General features: G+C 37.0%; 1 protein-coding gene across 15 annotated transcripts in view; it reads right to left on the reverse strand.

Annotated features, from left to right (window-relative positions):
- Window positions 1-20,882, reverse strand: part of RBMS3 (RNA binding motif single stranded interacting protein 3) — an 830,766-nt gene that overhangs the window by 155,727 nt on the left and 654,157 nt on the right. For all 15 annotated transcript variants that reach the window (XM_027584288.2, XM_027584297.2, XM_027584292.2 and 12 more), the window contains exon 7: window positions 2,100-2,206. In XM_027584288.2, the coding sequence (XP_027440089.1) occupies window positions 2,100-2,206 (107 nt within the window). The remainder of the gene's footprint in view (window positions 1-2,099; window positions 2,207-20,882) is intronic.

Here is a 20,882-nt window from a genome sequence, read left to right on the forward strand (position 1 = left end):
TTAGAATTTCCTGGTATATAAAAATTAATTAAATATTGCTTACATAGGAATAATTTGCTTTATGCCATACTTTATCAATGATGTTAACATAATTTACTCTAGCAAGCACAATGCAAGGGGAAATAGAAGCAAAAATATATATTATGATGGGCACAGAAAGTTATGCAACATTCAGAATGTCTACTCTAAGACCACAGTCAAGGTGTAAAAATTAATATGCTTATCTCAAAACCCAGATATCTGACAAGCATATTTTTAGTGCACACCACTTCTTTTCCTAGTTTCTTTCCTCTGAATGTGTCTACATACTTGGAATACATTTTTATGGGTCACAGATAAATTTGCCCTTGATTTTCACAGTTCAACAGGAAAATATAGAACTCTTAAAAAGCAATTTCTGAAAATAGAGATTAGGAATATACGTTTAAAACCTATATTTAAACTACAAGGTGCTCTGTGTACTAAACTTGACTCCACAATGCTTCTGTGGCAATAGTACACATGGTCTTTACCATGATCTCAACCTAAAGCCCTAGATTTGTATGTGGCAGCTCTAAGTCTACATTTCTCTTATGTCTATTGGTTTGGTTCCTAAGAAATGTAGATTCAAGGGCTGTGTCTTGCTCAAGCTGGCATCCCTTTTGTGGGTGTGATAATTCAGGTTCTCAAGGGGACAGGAACTGAGGTTTTGGTCTTCACTGTGAAGTCATCTAATTGACCATCAAGGTTCTTGGTGATGGTCTATGATCCAGAAATCTCTCTCACAAGCAAGCATTTGACCCAATAGAATTTTAAGATCAAATGAGTCTTTCTAGACTCCAGATGTTTGGAATGGGATGGATGTCATAATGAGTGTTCTCAGAAATCAGCTGTCTTCTGGGGGCAATGGGCCTAACTGCTGATCACTAACCCTTACCTAAAAACACAAGGGTCATTCCCTTTCCTCTTCTTTTTTTGAACATAACACAGATAGCCTTTCTAAATTGAAGTTTTCAAACTTTCCTTTTCATTAGTTTCAAGTGTTCAGTGGCGATTCTCTTTTTCATGTCTTAAAAAAATGAGTTACAGATTATACAATACTTGAACATAACTATACAATTTAAGAGGGGTTTTGGGACCTGCGTGGAAATACTCAAAACAGACAACAGTGTTAGAAACTAAAAAATGGCTAAAGGTTTTGCTGAGGAAAACCCCACCCTCTTTTCCTTCCTTACAACTGTTAATGATGCAACAAGTGGGATGCCTCTTAAATGAGAAATGGATGAAGTAGGTGCTTTGAATAGAAATAGGAAATAAAGCTCTTCTGTTGAAATTAAGGCCTTGGTACAAAATAACGTTTATTCAAGTCATTCAAGCAACTCCATTCCATTTCACAAAGAATAAAAAGACCCCTTAGAAGCCCAGACACCTTTTCCTTGCCTTCTTACAACAAAAATAACCAAAAGGAATTCATTCCCAAGTGTCATTGGATGCATAAGCTTGCTTTTCTACTCTCTTGTGTTAAGAGGGTAAATGGATAATTAACTGCTCAGTGCTTTTCTTTTTGTTGTGAAAAACGAAACCCTGTGTATGTGAACTTTTCTCCCTTTTTCTCGACCAACAGAAAATGTCATTTTTATATTGTTTTATACATATATAAAATACATATCAACACATTTATGCACAAATGGGAAAATGCATAAATACACATATTATGCGCAAGTAGAATATCTCAATGGGAGAATAAAATAAATCTAAATTTGTGTTTTTTCCCAAACACATTCAACTCTCACTATTGATTTCACTGAAAATATTTCTTGGCTACTATACAATTATGGATCAATTGTTTGTGGATAATTCTTTCAGTGAGTGGATATTGGGTTAAGGCTTGGTTAAAGACAGAGGACTTACTGTAGTACAGAACTGAGGTCAATTTTGAAGTCCTACACTCCTCCTCAAGTAATTTTATCCTGAGCACATTAATATAGGCCTACTCATTTGCCCCCTTTGAAGCCATGTGATTTTCTACAGGACCCGATTTCATCAGGGTCCCAAATGTCTGTCTTGCCACCATTCTGAGGGATATCTATATTTCTGAGCAAAAGTCAGTCAGGACTCACCTCTCCTTCCCTGGGCCAAGGCCTTCCATTCTGGGTGTATTTGCTTTGATTCTGTCGCTTCTTTTGTCCTCCATCAGCGAATTTGCACAGTAAAGGCTCACTAGGGGCTGGGAAGATAAAAAACCAGTTCTACATTAGCAAATCCCCCTTAAAAACAAGTGATTATTTGAGTCACAGTAGTGCTTTGTAATGCCTATCTTTTGAAGTCTTGCTTCTGGAGAGATATTTGGCCCCCTCTTAGTCTCAGTTATGTTGGCTGCTATTCTAACTGGACTTCAAAAAAGTACTGCCAGACCACAAAAGAGAACAAAAAATATTGTTGAAAAAATGATCACTTGAAGCAGAATGTGAACTTGCCTTAAAAGTAAAGAGGGGAATGTTGACTCCTTCCAGTTATATTAATGCTAAAAACCAGACAATGGGTCCAAAATGGAGTCACTTATGCTAAGCTCCATGTCACCAAACCAAGACATAACTTAATTACAGTTTTGGCTCTCCTAGAAATGGAATTTTAAACCAGCCAATCAGGAGTCACCTGATCAGGGGCACCTGGATGGCTCAGTCGTTAAGCGTTTGCCTTCGGCTCAGGTCATGATTCCAAGGTCCTGGGATCAAGGCCCGCATCAGGCTCCCTGCTGCACGGGAAGCCTGCTTCTCCCTCTCCCACTCCCCCTGCTTGTGTTCCCTCTCTCGCTGTCTCTCTCTCTCTGTCAAATAAATAAAAATTTTTAAAAAAATTATAAAAAAAGGAGTCACCTGATCAGCACTAGTGAGGTAATTTATCTGATGACTCCTGCCATCCCCTAAAGAAAAGTGATCTTGCCACAACCAATCCACTTTTTGCCACTATAACTTTCTTGTTCCTGCTCCCTTCTGCTATAGAAGCCTCCCATTTGCAGAGGTCCTCAGAGCTCCTCTCTACCTGCTTGAGGAGAGGCTGTCTGATTCACAAATCCTTGAATAAAGTCAGTAAGATCTTTAAAAAGTACTCTGTTGAATTTTGCTTTTTCACATTAGAAATATATTCATAACCAGTATTTGTGTGTAGATAAATATTTCCCCCTCAAATTAACTATGTTTTCACAGTAGAAACTGTAGGATTCTATTTTGGAAAGAGATCCTTAGGAGCTACCTTCTAAAAAGGGAACCATTTTGCTAATTACAACCAAATCAGTTTTTTTTTCTCATTAATCTCTGTAATTTCAAAACGGCTAGAAGCTGATTGTCCATTGAACCCCCTTCACTCCAATTTCCCAGTGAAATCTAGTCAGTATCCCAGGGAGAACAATTATTTGAATATCAAATGAGCCCACATGATAAAATATAGTCAAAGGATATGGCTCTTAACAAATGAATCCTGGACTCGGGGAAATGTGGTGGTGTGACTTATTTGATAATCTTTTAAAACACAACAGGGAGAAACTTATTCTTTGAGAATTGATGCCCCTTCCACATCCCTACAAGACTAGAAAAATTGCTGCTTGTTACTATAACAAATGTGTTTAAAAATGAATAAAAAGAAAGCCATATTGGTCTAAAAATCTTGATCAATGAATTAACATGGCTGGGAGGATTTTTTTGCTAGTTTATTTGCTTGGATAAAACAAATACTAATTTGTAAGTTTATGATCTGAAAACTAAAATGGACCCCTTCCTCCCCTACCCCCTGGGAAAATGTGTTCTTCTAAAGATTAATTGTATTAATGGTTGAAGGGGAGCAGAATATACCCCTGAAGAATATGCCTCTTTGGCATAAGGATTAATTTAGGCTCATTATTTTTAAGAAACAACAGATAGAGGAAAAGCTCTGAAAACTGACTGGAAGTTACCCTTTTGTAAGAGACATTTATATTTATAAGGGAAATCTCTATTTGTAATAGTTTCCCCCTCTTTGTATCTGGAAGAAAAGAATACTCTAAATCTCAAGAAACTCTTATCAGTGGAGAAGCAAGGACTTAAGTCTATGCAACAACCTTACCTTTGTTTACTGTGCTTTTCCTGGTAATCTCCCACAACCGGCCTCCCTGCCCCCTCCCCAGCACCTTCTTTTGTCTTTAGCTGAAGGTGGTATTTAAGATGGTGACTTCAGCCATTTCAGGGAGTTACTAGGTTTTCCTGGATATCTCCACACAAGAGGCATATATGTTATTAAACTTCTTTTTGTTTTTTTCTCCTGTTAATATGGCTTTATGGGGGGGAGGGGAGTCCCAGCCAAGAACCTAGAAAGGTAGAAGGAAAATTATTCTTCCTCCCCTGCATGATCTTAATTCTTTATTTTTTTTTTTAAAGATTTTATTTATTTATTTATTTGACAGAGAGAGACACAGCGAGAGAGGGCACACAAGCAGGGGGAGTGGGAGAGGGAGAAGCAGGCTTCCCACTGAGCAGGGAGCCCAATGCAGGGCTCGATCCCAGGACCCTGGGATCATGACCTGAGCTGAAGGCAGACGCTTAACGACTGAGCCACCCAGGCGCCCCACAATCTTAATTCTTTATCCCTCCTTGTATCTTTGCCTTTTGCCATGTAGTATTGTTGAGCCCTCTGAATCTTGGTCTGATTCCATGTGAATTGCTCTAGCCAATAAAATGTTAGCAAATGAGACACAAGCAGAAGACTAAAATGTTTTTAAGCATTGAGTTTTGCTTCTTTTGCTTCTCTGCATAACCACATGAATATGCTCAACCTGGCCTGCTGAAGGATGAGATACAAGTGTAGATGAGTTATCCCTATCATCAGAGCCAAGGCCACTACCTGGACATGTGAGTGAGCTCAACTAAAATCAGCAGAGATACACAGATAGCATGCAGTTGACCCCAGACCAGGTGAGGTCAGTAAAGATGATTCCACAAATATGTAAGCTAAGTAAATCTTTATTGTTTCATATCACTAAATTTTGCAATTGACATGCAACATCATAATCTTAATAGATAACTGATATCATTTTCCCCAACACCCATTCCTCCCCATTTCCACTCCAGCTAGCTTGTTTGCATTTACTAATCTGGATAAAGAAAAAAAAAAAGATTATGGAATTCATGAGACTTCCAGTTGCCTCCAAAATCAATAGTGGAAAAAGAAATGAGTGTGTATCCACAAATAAATATTTGAAAATCATTTGGCTTTAAGTGGCAGTAGTATTTACTCAATCCTTTTAGTTTACTCTTTATTAGCAGCAGCATTCTATTAACCAATATTGAAGGAAAACTGACTCAAACAGACAGAAGGTCAGAATTGGGCAAAATTAAAAATAAATTGTCTTGCCTGCCTATAGAGGATGCATTGCGGGGCTGGAATATGTAACTCATCCTGGCACATAACTCAACCAATGTCATTCCTCATGGAGCACAAGTGCTTCCCAACTGTCTGCTTTTGGGAGCCTCCAACTTCAGTGACTTTGGTGAAGCCACAGAAATCACACAAAGGAAAGGCTGAATCATGAAGTGTCTGCAGACAGTTGCTGCCATGACACTGAAGTAGTCTAAATTCTTTCTCCAGATGAACTGAAAGGATAAATGCAATCAAGGATCCTAAAACTCTATGCTAAAGAAAATTTCCTGTGAGACTCCAAAAGCATATATAAATATGTGCTTATAGTGAGGAATGATTATATATATCATATATATCATTATACGTGTACAATCATTCCTCACTATAGGATATTTTCTCTCTTGATATTTTAAAAATTCAAGGTATATTCACTCATTCAAATGGGATGGTCATGCTGACATGTGAGTTTATAACTGACAATAGTACAAATTTCCCACAAAAAGCAAATAAATCTAGAAATACCTTAAATTTCCTGCTTAAAAAAAATGCAGATTCTGCCTTTTATTCTTCTTGGGATAATAACTTCCATGAGTCATACTTTCTACTGTCTGAGGCAGGATTCTCTTTATTGTCTCCTAAAATGGATTCTTTTAGAGTATATAATATACTGATTCTAAGAGTCTAGAATATGATGACTTCTCTTGAGGTCATTCATGTTTCTGTAGGCTTTGTCACTTCGTTTGGGTGCATTTCAGTGTTTAGCAGTCTGTTTCCTGGCTCCCTGACTTACTAACTACAAGACATCAGACACCTTAAAAAATTTTTTTTAATATTTCTGTGACTCATTTTCCTCACGTATGAGATGAGGATAATAACGTTACCTACCTCAGGCAGCTGTTGTGAAGATTAAATAAATTCATGTGTGAAAAGGGTTTAAAACAGTGTACGGTACATAAACGATTATTAAATCCACATTAGCTACAACTATCACTATTCCTTAGTATCTTTATTAGCCACTGTCCATGTATCAGCTATGAAACCTAGATACTTAGCAGAGTCAGAGTTCAGAGTGTTTAATCAATGAGGCTTATTGTTCCTCAGCTCTGTCCCACTCTAACTCCATGGTTGGTTTGGCCACAGAACTTGCAACTGACTGCCCTCCAAGAACAGTGAAAAGATTTGCTCATTGAGAGGATCCATGTTTCCAAGATGGTTCTTGCTAACTGCAGCTTGTCAGTGGACCATCTGGCCAGCTTCCCCTCCTGAGTCCTCACCAAAGTTCGACTTCCAATATCCCCTGAGTATGATACAAGTCATGTTTTCTTATGTATGTTAACATTCCATTGCCTACACTGAATGCTCCCTGTTCCTTTATCTGCTGTGGTTTTAAAAAAATTATTCTTACTACTATTTTTTGTTACTCAGTTGCTAGAGATCTATCGGCTGTTTAAATCCATCAAATCTGTATTTTACTACTAGGATAAGTCCTGTGCTGTTTACATATTATGGGCAAGCAAAAATCGCCACCCCAAAATGTGTCTCTTTGGCATGTATATACCCACACATATATTTAAAGACCTTCTTGGTGAACCCTTGTAAACTATGGAATTAGGGGAACAGCATTGGCAGGAAAAGAAAAGGCTCTGAACAAATTATTAACCTTAGGATTTCTCCTACCTACTGGCATAGAGAAATTTTATAGAAGTCTCTTTAAAACAAATATTACCAAATAACAATATTTTAGCTTGCCAAGGATCAATTATACATAGACGATGAGAGTCTGGGTTGTAAACCTACCTTGAAATTTTTCATTATTGAAAAGAGAACTTTCAAAACAATATTTTTAACACTAAGGGAAACTTAAAAAGCCACCTCAACTGAGATGTCTTTGTGAGTTGTGTTTTATAGTGTCTTAGAGGCTTCAAATCCTACCCTGGTATTCGAAGATCTTCATAAGCTGTTAGACTATGGATGTTGGTAATGACCTATTTATATTTATTGATATTACTATGTTGAAACATCCTTATTACCTTCTTGATTTGAAGATGATTATGATGGGGCACAAATTTTTTATTAAATGAGTAAAAAAATGAAATCCCAGAAACAAATTTTCAAATTTGTTTAAATTAAAAATTAAAAAAGGATGGAATATCCATAATATTGTCCTTGAATTTAGGCATGCAATTCTGATTTTTAGTCTCCTGGGGAGGTTGGGGGATGGATTTCATTGAGAGTGTAAGAGAAAACAGTCAACTAGATGAATTAAGATTTATATAATCTTCTAGGTCTCAGGTGATTTCTAAATATCTAAAGATAAAATCCAAACTCCGCTATTAGAAGAGAAGAATTTGTTCCCTTGATCCTGTCTTTTGCCAGACTCCTCCCACCCCTGTGGCCTACAGTCTCCTCACCTCTATATGCCTTTCCCCATGCCTGGAATTTCCTCTCCCAGCTTCCCCACCCCCTCCCCCTCCCCCCGCATACACACCCTCCATCTGGCAAACTACTAATCAGCCTTCAGAAAGCAGCTCAAATGCCATGTTCTTCAGAAAGCCTTCCTTGACTCTACTTTATCTCACTTCAGAGAGAAATTACCTAGTGCTTACTTGGCAGACTTTCCTAGGTTGAATGCTGTTTCTGTTTGTGTTAAGTCTTTTAACAGTAGCAATTAATTTCCAGGCTTGAGTTTCAAAGTATTGTAGCAAAGGTCAGGGTGAAGTTTTTATATGCACATGTGCATGTGTACACATGTGTGTGTGCATATTGTTAACAGCTTTTTGCACATAGGTTTACATAATACTTGAAAGTGATGCTATTCAAAGTGTGGTCCAAGGACCAGCAGCAATAGGATCAGTACTTGGGAGCATATTAGAAATGCAGAATCTGGGCCTTTCCCTAGATCTACCCAATCAAAATCTGCATTTGAACCAGATCTTCAGGTGATTCCTGGGCACACATCAGTTTGAGAAGCACTGATTTGATTGTGCCTGGCTTTTTAACAGAGGAAGAAGGAATACATCTTAGATGTTAAACATGAATCCTCTGAATAATGAGATGATTTCAGTAGCACAGAAATATTATATTGTCTACAATTTCCTTATTGCAGTATTATGCTACCAATTAATTTTTAGTCTCTTTTCACAGTAGTTAAAATACAGACTAAATGAAGAAGAGGCCTTTGAGGAAGTGAGTTGCAGTTATAAGCCACAGATTGTAATGTGCTGGAAGACATTATGATCTATCATGAAAATGGAGAGTATTTAAAATATAATTATAAAAATGCATGGTGATAAAGTTGCACGGTAATTACGAAGGAGTAATTACTGTTTGTTTGCTTGTGGAGTATTTCTAGTCTTCCAAACTTTGTATTAAACATGAAACATCCAATGCGTGAACCGATAAGATAATCTTAGGGCTTACAGGATTTGTTATTTTAAACAAACAAAACAACACCACATATTTTACCTAGCAAAATTAATGTAAATTTTTCAAAATTTTTATTTGAAACTTAACATACCTTATTCTTCTCTTCCCTTCTAGTTTGGTGGCTTTCTTGAAAGTTGTGCTTGGATTCCTTTCTCTTTCTTTTTTGTGTATCTATTTACAGGTTTTTGATTGTGGCTACCATGAGATTCATTTATAACATCTTATGCATATAGTAGTCTATGTTAGGTTGATGGTCACTTAAGTTTGAACCCATACTAAAAGTACTAAATTTTTACTCCCCACAGCCATGTTTTAGATATATGATGTCATACTTTAAATCCTTTTATTTTGTGAATCCCTTGGCTGATTTTTGTAGATATAATTGATTTTATTGCTTTTGGGTTTTCACCACACTGGTTTTATAAGTGATTAATCTATTGCTTTTATTATATGTTTGCATTTACCTGTGAAATTCGTTCTGTTCATAATTTTCTTATTCCTGATTATGGCCTTTTTTTTTTCCACTAAATTTCTTTAAGATTTCTTGTAAGCGTGGTTTAGTGGTGAAAGGCACATGAAACATTCTCCAGAACAGACAACACATTAGGCCACAAGACAAGTCTCAATAAATTCAAAAAGACTGCAATCATATCATGCATCCTTTCCAGCCACAGCAGTGTGAAACTAGAAATCAATCACAAGAAAAAAATCTGAAAGAACACGAATATATAGAAGCTAAATAACATGCTACTAAACAATGAATGGTCAACAAAGAAATCAAAGAGGAAATTACAAAATACATAGAAACAAATGAAAATGAAAACACACTGCTCCAAGATCTTTGGGACTCAGCAAAATTGGTTCTAAGATGGGAGTATATAGCAATACAGACCTACCTCAAGAAGCAAGAAAAATCTCAAACAACCTAACCTCATACCTAAGGGAGCTAGAAAAAGAACAAACAAAGCACAAAGCCAATAGAAGGAAGGGAATAATAAAGATGAGTGCAGAAATAAATGATATCGAGACTAGAAAACCAATAGAACAAATCAGTGAAACCAAGAGCTGGGAAAACACAAACAAACAACAGAAACTTAACATGGCTTCGGTTTTATGATTCACTAAGAATGTTTACTAAACATTATATTGTACAAGTAGATATTGACATACCTTTTAGCTTCTGTATATTAATAGCAGAATTCCTGCTGTCCCTTAGAGAAGTGAACATTTTCAATTTTTAGCATTCAATTTATTTAAAATTTTCAGGTATTGGATTGTGGTGACGGTCTTTTAAAATATCTCTTATTACCATAACTTACAGGTCTGGCGATTTAAACACTAAATTTAAAAATTCCTCCCCTCAGATAGATTGTAAATTTTACTTCAAGAAACAAAAAGGGAACGGTGGGAGAAGCGTAGCAGAAAAAGATAAGCTAATGACAAGAGAAGCAGTTTACTGGAGGTGGGCTTATAAAATCTGGCACTGAGTAGAAGAATGAGATAAAATAATTAAAAAGAAAGAATTCCAAGAACTAAGTTAAAATATAAAATTTTAATCTGGAAACTACCTTTTTTTTTTCAATGTGTGGACACGGATCCATTTTCAATTAAAAAACCAAACCAAAACAAAACGGAACTATTCGTGTGGTATTCAGGGTGCCTTGTACATTGAAAAGCTGTTTCCTACTAAAGAATTAAAAAAAAAAAGATACTAAGGGGCGCCTGGGTGGCTCAGTTGGTTAAGCGTCTGCCTTCGGCTCAGGTCATGATCCCGGGGTCCTGGGATCGAGCCCCATGTCAGGCTCCCTGCTCAGGGAGGGAAGTGGTCACAGTCTAGAGGAGGAGAAAGACAAGCAAAAGGAAACCTCTAGCAGCTTGCAGTGGATACTATAATAGGAATATGGATAGGTAATTTGAAAGCATAAAATACATACCAATCTCTAGCACTATACACACAGAGTGTAAATCACATCCAATACCATAGAATTTTAAGAAAGTCACAGGTCACAGGCATGACTCCCCCCATGCCAACTGCCAGATCATGAATGAGCACATGAAGGACTAATACCAAGTGTTATCTAGTCTGGCTAAAAACAGGCTTTTATGAAATGTTTAGCAAATGAAAATATGAATGAATGAGATGGACACAATGACAGGATTTAGTTGAAATACTTTTAGAACACCTGAGGCCATATAGATCTTAAATTGAAAACTGGCAGCTTTCCAACAATAAATACGAACTTAGAGCATTTGCCTTAATTCTCCACAATCCTTCAGCTTCCTGCTGTCTTACACCTGACCGGCAACCCTCATTTCCTTCCAGATACAAACAGCATCATTAGTCTGTAATGATTTGGAATAAAGAATAATGATGTAAAAATGATAGATGTGTCTTTCGAAATAACTCTCTGTTGGGCGCCTGGGTGGCTCAGTTGGTTAAGCATCTGACTCTTGATTTCAGCTCAGGTCATGATCTCAGGGTTGTGAGATTGAGCCCCATGTCAGTTCTGAGCTGGAGCTTAAGATGCCTTCTCTCCCTCTCCCTTTGCCCCTCCCTGTGCACGCATGTTCAATCTCTCTCTCTCTCAAATAAATAAAATAAATAAATAAATAACTGTCAAAACCCATGTCCTTAATTTTCATGACTAATTTCAAAATACTTGCTGTTACATCTAGGAAAGTTTCACAGTGTCCTCTGATTAGTCTGCAAAAGATTTGTTACTTTCTCTCTCCCACATATGCTCTATACATGATAGACTTTATGTGCATATATGTATGTATGTATCTCTAACTCTGTACATATTTATATACCTCTATCTAAATCATCTTTCTGCATGTAGAGTGAGCAAATCCCAAACTTAAACTACAATTTATTTGGCAAACATTAAGTTTACAACACAGTATTATTATATTTTGGAGTTAGAAAGCCTTTTACCTATGAGAAAGTGGACTATTTGGTTATATTTCCTTTTGACTTCTAGCATCTTGTTTACCATTTAATTATGTTTTGTGGACTGTAATAAGTTAGTTGTAGTTATTTGGATAGTTCCTAGTTGCAATAGACTTCTATCCTGGAAGGCATATAGCCTCTGTCATCTGATCTTAAAATTTATTTAATCCAAACCTTTTAGTTTGCCAAAAAGGAAAATAAAAGTTTAATGAATTGTCAGCTATGTTGTGGTAGCTGGTGGCAAAGTCACACCCAGAATCATGTTCTCTGGATTTCTAACCAAACATTCTCTGACTGCTTAGTTTCTACCTTCCTTACTATCAGAGGTAAAAAAAAAGGAAATGAGTTTCAAGCAGTTCTTACGATTGGCTTTATGATTTGGGGATGGAGCAAAAAGATTGAATATTCATTAAGATATGATTACAGTGGTTCTCTACCCACAGGCTAGAGTTACAACTGAACACTAGGCAACCAATAAGATCTCCTAAGATGATTTACACTACCATTCTAATAGCAATTTGTTTTAACAGAATAAACAAATCACATGGGTTATATTTACAAGTGTCAGACACATCTTTATTCCTATCACTTAGGCCAAAATGAGCACAGAAATATAAACCAAAAAGGTAGAAATAAATAAAAAGTTAATAAAACTTAAGTGAAGTGTGATTTGCAGGTACATTCCCAATTTTATCCCTCAGTAATGGATTAATGCTTATATTTAGTTTCAAATATAATTCTCTACAATGCAGAACAGCCTTACAGAAGAGGAAAATGCCCCACAGTGATAATAAAAGCAGAGAATAGCTGTTTGCCTAGACATAAGACAGAGGAAATCATTTTTTGATAAGTTATATTATGGCCTAAGTAATTATCTCAAGTTCACCTCTCTGTTTTATGTATTAGAATACCGTCTTTTTCTGTGTTTATAACAATTCTTTGCTAATTCTTTTCATATAGGAAGCGATTATTTTTAGAAGAAAAACCAAGCCCCATAAGGGGAATAAATTAGATGAGAAAGTTAATGTTTCATGTAGATGGGACACAGAGCATATATTTGAAGGTTAAATTTGGTTCATTTTATAAGGAATATGACTAAACCATTATCTGTGCTTAATGAACACAATGGTTTGACACGAAGGAAGTGGAATGTATCAGCACTTCCAAAAAAGCATCAATTTGCTTACTTACAACTGACTTACATACCCAATTACCAACTGGGGAGACTCCTGTAGTTGGAAGACAAACCATTAAAGGGAAAGGTTTCCAAGATAAAGAGGCTTTAAAAATAAGAGAATCTTATTTATTGACCAAGAGGGGCCATATCTGGTCTTGCCTCATATTTCCATATTTCCACGGCACTGTAATTGACTCTGATAGAGCTCTTTGCATACTGTATGTAATATTATTATATACTCAATGTAACAATGCACTTTTAGAAAGAGGTACAAAGAAGAAAAAATATAGCTCTAATCTTATAGTGCAGAAACCCCTTTGATATTTAAAATGAATAAACACATTAATAGAAGAAACATAAAGTAGTAAATTCAAACTATACAAAGGTTAAAAATAAAAAAGCACAAGACTTCAACTCCCCCACTCCTTTTTTCTTTTTTTTAATAATTCCTTCCAGGAAAGCGCATAAATATATATCTACTAATCCACTTGGTCTAGCTGTTTTTGTTTTGTTTTGTTTTGTTTTCAATTCCAAACGGGGCACTATTGCTCAACATGTTGGTTTTGCTGTTTGGGTACCTTAATTATGCATGAAGAGATTTCCATATTAGCACATACCACCCTTCTGAAATGCTGCTCGGTATTATAACATAATTATCATGCACCATAATTTATAAATGTCCCATCAATAGGGGACCAGCTAAATCTCATTAAATTTCCATAATGCATTTCCATGTTCTTTCCACTATTATGAGAATTTAATTTGATTGAAGTCAGGAGCTGGGTCTATTCACCTTTGCCTATCATCCACCCCAGTGGCCTCACAAAGAGTCTGAGGATAATACACATTTCATTATCTGTTGATCAAATTATTAAATAAATGCAGACAGACAAAATAACTTCTTAAAATTCCTCACATTATGAAATTTTAAAGGATTGAACAGTGAGGACACAACATTTTCCTCTTTTAAGAGAGCACAGAGTCCCAACACTTCCATATTTAAATATAACCAGCCAGCCTACTGGAAAAAGAAAAAACAAAAACAAAAACACAAGAAAGAATTCCAAGTGTTAATCCCAGGTGTAATTCCAGTTTTGTGTGATCTCAGGTCAACTGCCCTAGGAAAAAACAAATGGAAGGAAAAAGGTAGGAAGGAATCTGATAATGAAAAAACATCAGGATTCTTCCCAGTATCCACTTACAATCCCCCACCAAGGAAGAAAACACTTATGCACCCCCAAATTGAACTCAAACTCAGGTCAAGAAAACACCTCAATTTTCTACATGCTGTTCCTAAACATATATTTTCTGTGCTACAGACGGAGAGAATTCCCAAATGCAATGAACTGCGTTAACAGAAGTAAATGTAATCCAGTTTCAAAGTAAAAGCTGTATATTACACTGTAGGTTATCAGTTAACAAGGCTAGAAGGCATCAGCTGGGGCAAAAACCTCACCTTCAGTAGGTGAAGGATTTACAGCAGAAATGGCCTGGGACTGAGCTTCTTCTAAGGAGTCAGGCAAGGTACTGAAATTGTGATAATTTCAAGAGTGCTTTCATGTAGACTGAATCACTTACTAATCAATATTAAATAAATTTAATCCAGATATAAGAAACTGAGCTTTTCAAAAAGGTGTTAAGGACCGCACGTGCTGTAAACATCTATGGATAAGTCAGTCTAGGGAGTCGTAAAAAAATAAATACATAATGTGGCAGCCCCACCTCTGGAGGAGTTTAGCGCAAAAGCAATGCCTACAAATGGCTCTATAGTAGAATATCCATTTGTCCTTGTGATAGAAACAAAGGGATAAAACTGCTTAGGATGAGACTACCCCAGGGAAAAGTGGGGGTAACTGTCCTAAAATCATTTTTCTTTGATGGGACCAATTATTTTATTGGGATTGAACATGAAAGATACTTTATATGAATTGTTTATAGATCTTTCAAAAGTGCAATCTTTACCATGTCCATTGCCCACATGTCCACCTATTGATAAAGTCCAAGCTCTCTAGCACAAAACACCATCTAACTTCATGACCTAAATATACACATCTCCATTTCCACTCACAGGACTGCTCCAAAAAATGGTTGAGACCTTTCACATATTCCCAGACTTTCTCAGTCTTCACAGATGGCTGTCTTTACCCTCCCCCCTTCCTAGATCATCTATGATCTAATCTTATTTCTTGTTAGTACTTTCCTGAAAGAGAATGCTGCTAGTCGGCCCCAAGTCCTACCAAATTTGCAGCTCTGCCTATGTATTACCTTTATCAGAACAACAAAAAAACAGATAGACAAAATATTCTCTGGGAAGCAGAGCGGGAATAAAGGCTGCAAACAGTCAGGAAGTCTTATTTTTTCTCCCCAACATAACTGGTATGTTTATTCATAACCACTCCAGTGTCTGCGCTTGCTACCTCTAGATCCTTAAATTAAATGGAATCAAGAATTTTTTTATTATTAAATAGGTGGAATTCACTGTAATTTTGGATTGTTATCACAATAGACATCAAAATGGAAATGCAGTATACTGCTTAAAATTTCATATGTATATGCACACAGGATGTTTGTTGGGTTTGTTCCTCTAATATTATTGGACCTTCCCAATTTCTTTAACAATGGCACAGTTACATATATACACATATGAATTTGAGAGAATTTGCAGCATCACCCAAATGCTCTGATAAAACAATTTCTTCATTGACCTGTTTTTCAATGTGAAACACACACATACGCATGTTCCTTTAATGGCAGGGGTAAAGTGATTCCAGGAGGTGTGTGTGTGTGCGTGCGCGTGTGTGTGTGTGCGTGCTTATATGTAAAAGATTATTTTTAAAAAGAAGAGATTGGAATATATTTCTCATCTATTTAGATCTGTGTTATTAGAGAAAAGAATATTGAATATCTCTAAAAGGCTGCAAATATATTAACCATCACAAAAATACTTCTGGGATTTTTTGATCAAATAAAAATGGTTCCAATTACACTCCCAGGAGTACATTCCATCACTCACAATTTGAAATTGAAAAATGTCCTAGAATCGTAGTATTTCTTTCCCTTAATCACCACTTAGGTTTTAGATTGTCCTCATACGTTTCTGAGCCTGACTTATCAATGACATAAAACCCTCAAAATTTGTCTAAACAAAACAAAACAAAAACCCAAACTGCTCAATCATCCCTATATGCCTATTTTCATTTATTTATTTATTTAAAAAATAATTCTCTTTATGAAAATTTTCAAACACATTCATAAGTAGAGAAAATAGTATCATGAATCCCCATATTCCCTTCACCCAGTGTCAATAATTATAATAATTATTCATAGTATACCAATATGGTTTTATCTAACATTCCTTTCCCCTTCTTCTTCTTTTCTTTTTTTTGGCAGGGGGCGCAAAGTGTTTTTAGGCAATTCACAGAATATATGAAGTCTTTTATATAAAAGCCCAAGATAATATTTTAGGTCCCGGGACTTTCCTTGGACTTCCTTGTTGGACTTTCTAAAAGTTCAATAGTCGTTTTTGGAACCTATCCCTGATCAAATCTAAAGCCAATTATAACTATATGCATAAGTTTCAAATAAAATAGATACCTCCAAGCTGTTATTAAATATGAGTTACAACAGAGTAAGGCAGCACTGGAACAATGAATGCTAAATGGCATAGTCCATAAAACATAAACATTTGAACAAAGTGATTATGGCATATTGGATGAAGATGTTGTGAATGCATTCCTGACGGCTTGTCCGTGTGCCCTGGCTATCTGCTGGGTAGACCTCACATAGCTGTCTCTGGAGGGAAGGACTTCTGTGAGATGTCCTTCTCTCTCTTCTTGAATATCATCAGCAATTGAGAAATAATACTTTTGGCCCCTTCATCACAGACATAGGGAGGCATCAAGGAAGAAGGGGAACAAAGAGTGGGTTCTGTTCTGTATAGAGAACAGGTGTCCTGGAACTCTACAAAACATGAGGGGGAAAGCCACATCCCACTGTGTGGATTTACAGTGTTTTATTTAAAACAGAAAACTGAAGTGGTCCAGATTTATCCCATTTACTGGACTTAACAGAATTACTAGTCTGACTGCTCATGAGAAAAAGAATTTTAAATGAGTCACTGATATCTCACTTTACTAGCATTATGGTACTGGTCCAAGACTTAATATAGAAAATTATAGATCCTGGCCCTGGGTAATTTTAATCTCTGCCCATAATAACAGGCCATCAGCTGCCAAAAGCAAGGGCTTTGTGTGCTGAAATTGGAACTCTGACCCTGAGATACAAAATCATAACTAGTAAGCACAAAGAAAGATTTTGAACTTGCAGGAGTTATGTATCAATAAACACAAATCAGACTATCTCTCCACACAATGTGTATCTTGTACAACATTGTATCTTAGATCAGGGAAGGTAAGACCCCTTGCTCAATATAAACTATTTTATTAGACACGATTGAAAAGATAAAAGGCAGGTTTAATTCATCATCTTAAATGGCTTCATCCATTTATCTCTCCAAAACAGGCTTTCCCCAAGATTGTGTCAGGTAAGAACTTCCCTGAAATGACAAATGTATTTCCCCTATGCTGCTTGTTATCATGCATGTCATACGATATGGCCTCTTGTATCTCTCATTTTTTCCTGGGTTCTATATCAGATGGGCATGGAAGTGGTAGACTACAAACACACTACTTAATTGACTCAAAATTCCAACCTAGGGGGAAAAAAGGACATAGTTCTTTTTAAAATAAGAAAGCTACATGAGCCTATTATAAGTAAAGGCTACTCCTTCTTCCTGACTGATCGATTCATTTGAACCCTGGAAGAATCCTCAATTGAAAATAAGTTTTCTGTTTCTGATTCTATAGTAAAATTTACTTGCCTGTATTGATAAGTCTATTTTTTATAAAGGCTATCAAATGTTTCCTTAGAGGGCATTTATGAACTTCTGAAGTAAGCTCTAAACTTTCTTATAACAGGGCACAGGAAGGGAAAGATACTGATTCATTCCATTACTGAATTGCATTCATAACAAATTCAGAAATAAATACAATCCTAAATTAATATTGTTATGTTATTTGAAAGGCCAGAAAATTTGCATATAAACGACAGCCAGTCAGACATCTAAGAGGCATACCAAACGTTACAGGTCCAGGGTGTAACCCTTGATCTCCCATAAACAACACAAGTTCTTTCCCCAGCCATCTTCATTTCAAGTACTGTATCATCCATCCAACTGTTCAAACCATAAGTCTAAGAGGCTTCCTTTCTTTACCTCCATATCCTTACATATCTTTGATTCCACTTTCAAAATATATCCCAATCTTTCCATTTCTGTCCGTCTCTCAACCAGCTAATTTGTTCAAAATTATTACATGTCTTTCTGGGACTCTGCAAATGCCACTATGGTTGATTTTCCATGAACTAGTCAATGAGCTTTCTAAAGCAAAAATCAGGTCGTGTCCCTCTCCTGCTTCTGAAAACCTCCAAGAGTTTCTCATCAAACTTAGGGGAAAAAAATTCAACTCTTTTCATAGGCAAAGGTCCCTACTTACACATTTCTAACCACTCTGTTTATTCTTCACTCTGCTCTTAATTACATGGGAAAGAGTCCAGGTAGCTCTCCCTTAGGGATTTGGATTCGCAATTCTGCCAGGAAGAGTCTTCCCCTCAAATGTTTGTGTCATTGAAACCTCAGCTGAAATGCTGCTTCTTCAGAGAGGCCACTCCTGACCATAAAAAAATGAAATATTCACCAGGTTTTACCATATCTTCCTGTTTTAGTATATCCATAGGTATTATCATATCGGAATTAGATAGTTCATTTATATTTGCTTGTTTATTGACTGTTTCCCCCTTCCCTGTCCCAGAATCCAAACGCTACCAAAGCAAAGAACTTGCCTATTTTGTTAGTTGTTTATCTACAGCCTTGAGAATACAGTGGACTCTTTTTTTTTTAATTTTTTAAAGTTTTTATTTTAATTCCAGTGAATTAACATACAGTGTAATATTAGATTCAGGTGTACAATACAGTGCTTCAACATTGCCATACAACAGCTGGTGCTCATCATAACAAGTGCCCTCCTTTTATTTTTAAAGATTTTATTTATTTATTTGACAGAGAGAGACACAGCGAGAGAGGGAACACAAGCAGGGGGAGTGGGAGAGGGAGAAGCAGGCTTCCTGCGGAGCAGGGAGCCAAATGCTGGGCTCAATCCCAGGACTCTGGGATCATGACCTGAGCTGAAGGCAGTCGCTTAACGACTGGGCCACCCAGGGCGCCCCAACAAGTGCCCTCCTTAATCCCCATCACCTATTTAACCCATCCCCCCACTCATCTCCCATCTGGTAACCAACAGTTTGTTCTCTCTAATAAAGAGTCTGTTTCTTTTTCTTTCTTTTTTTTTCTTACTATGTTATGTTAATCACCATACATTACATCACTAGTTTTTTCTCTTTATTTTTTCTTATTTTTTATTGTTATGTTAATCACCATACATTACATCATTAGTTTTTGATGTAGGGTTCCATGATTCATTGTTTGTGCATAACACCCAGTACTCCACACAGAATGTGCCCTCTTTAATACCCATCACCAGGCTAACCCATCCCCCCACCCTCCTCCCCTCTAGAGCCCTCAGTTTGTTTTTCAGAGTCCATCGTCTCTCATGGTTCCTCTCCCCCTCTGACTGACTCCCCTTCATTCTTCCCCTCCTGCTATCTTCTTCTTTTTCTTTTTTCTTAACATATGTTGCATTATTTGTTTCAGAGGTACAGATCTATGATTCAACAGTCTTGCACAATTCACAGTGCTCACCATAGCACATACCCTACCCACTGACTATCATCCAGCCACCCCATCCCACCCACCCGCCACCACTCCAGCAACCCTCAGTTTGTTTCCTGAGATTAAGAATTCCTCATATCAGCGAGGTCATATGATACATGTCTTTCTCTGATTGACTTATTTCACTCAGCATAACACCCTCCAGTTCCATCCATGTCGTTGCAAATGACAAGATCTCATTCCTTTTGATGGCTGCATAATATTCCATTGGGTATATATACCACCTCTTCTTTATCCATTCATCTGTTGATGGACATCGTGGCTCCTTCCGCACTTTCGCTATTGGGGACATTGCTGCTATAAAAGTTGGGGTGCATGTACCCCTTCGAATCCCTACATTTGTATCTTTGCGGTAAATACCCAGTAGTGCAATTGCTGGATCATACGGTAGCTCTATTTTCAACTGTTTGAGGAACCTCCATACTGTTTTCCAGAGGGGTTGCAGCAGCTTGCATTCCCACGAACAGTGTAGGAGGGTTCCCCGTTCTCCGCATCCCCGCCAACATCTGTCAGTTTCCTGACTTGTTAATTTTAGCCATTCCGACGGGTGTGAGGTGATATCTCATTGAGGTTTTGATCTGGATTTCCCTGATGCCGAGCGATGTTGGGCACTTTTTCATGTGTCTGTTGGCCATTTGGATGTCTTCTTTGGAAAAATGTCTGTTCATGTCTTCTGCCCATTTCTTGATTGGATTATTTGTTCCTTGGGTGTTGAGTTTGATAAGTTTTTTTAGATTTTGGACACTAGCCCTTTATCTGATAGGTCATTTGCAAATATTTTCTCCCATTCTGTCGATTGTCTTTTGGTTTTGTGGACTGTTTCTTTTGCTGTGCAAAAGCTTTTATCTTGATGAAATCCCACTAGTTCTTTTTTGCCCTTGCTTCCCTTGCCTTTGGCGATGTTTCTAGGAAGAAGTTGCTGCGGCCGAGGTCGAAGAGGTTGCTGCCTGTGTTCTCCTTTAGGATTTTGATGGACTCCTGGCTCATGTTTAGGTCTTTCAACCATTTGGAGTCTATTTTTGTGTGTGGTGTAAGGAAATGGTCCAGTTTCATTCTTCTGCATGTGGCTGTCCAATTTTCCCAACACCATTTGTTGAAGAGACTGTCTTTTTTCCATT

The sequence above is a fragment of the Zalophus californianus genome, chromosome 1 (assembly GCF_009762305.2).
Source record: "Zalophus californianus isolate mZalCal1 chromosome 1, mZalCal1.pri.v2, whole genome shotgun sequence".
NCBI lineage: Eukaryota > Metazoa > Chordata > Mammalia > Carnivora > Otariidae > Zalophus > Zalophus californianus.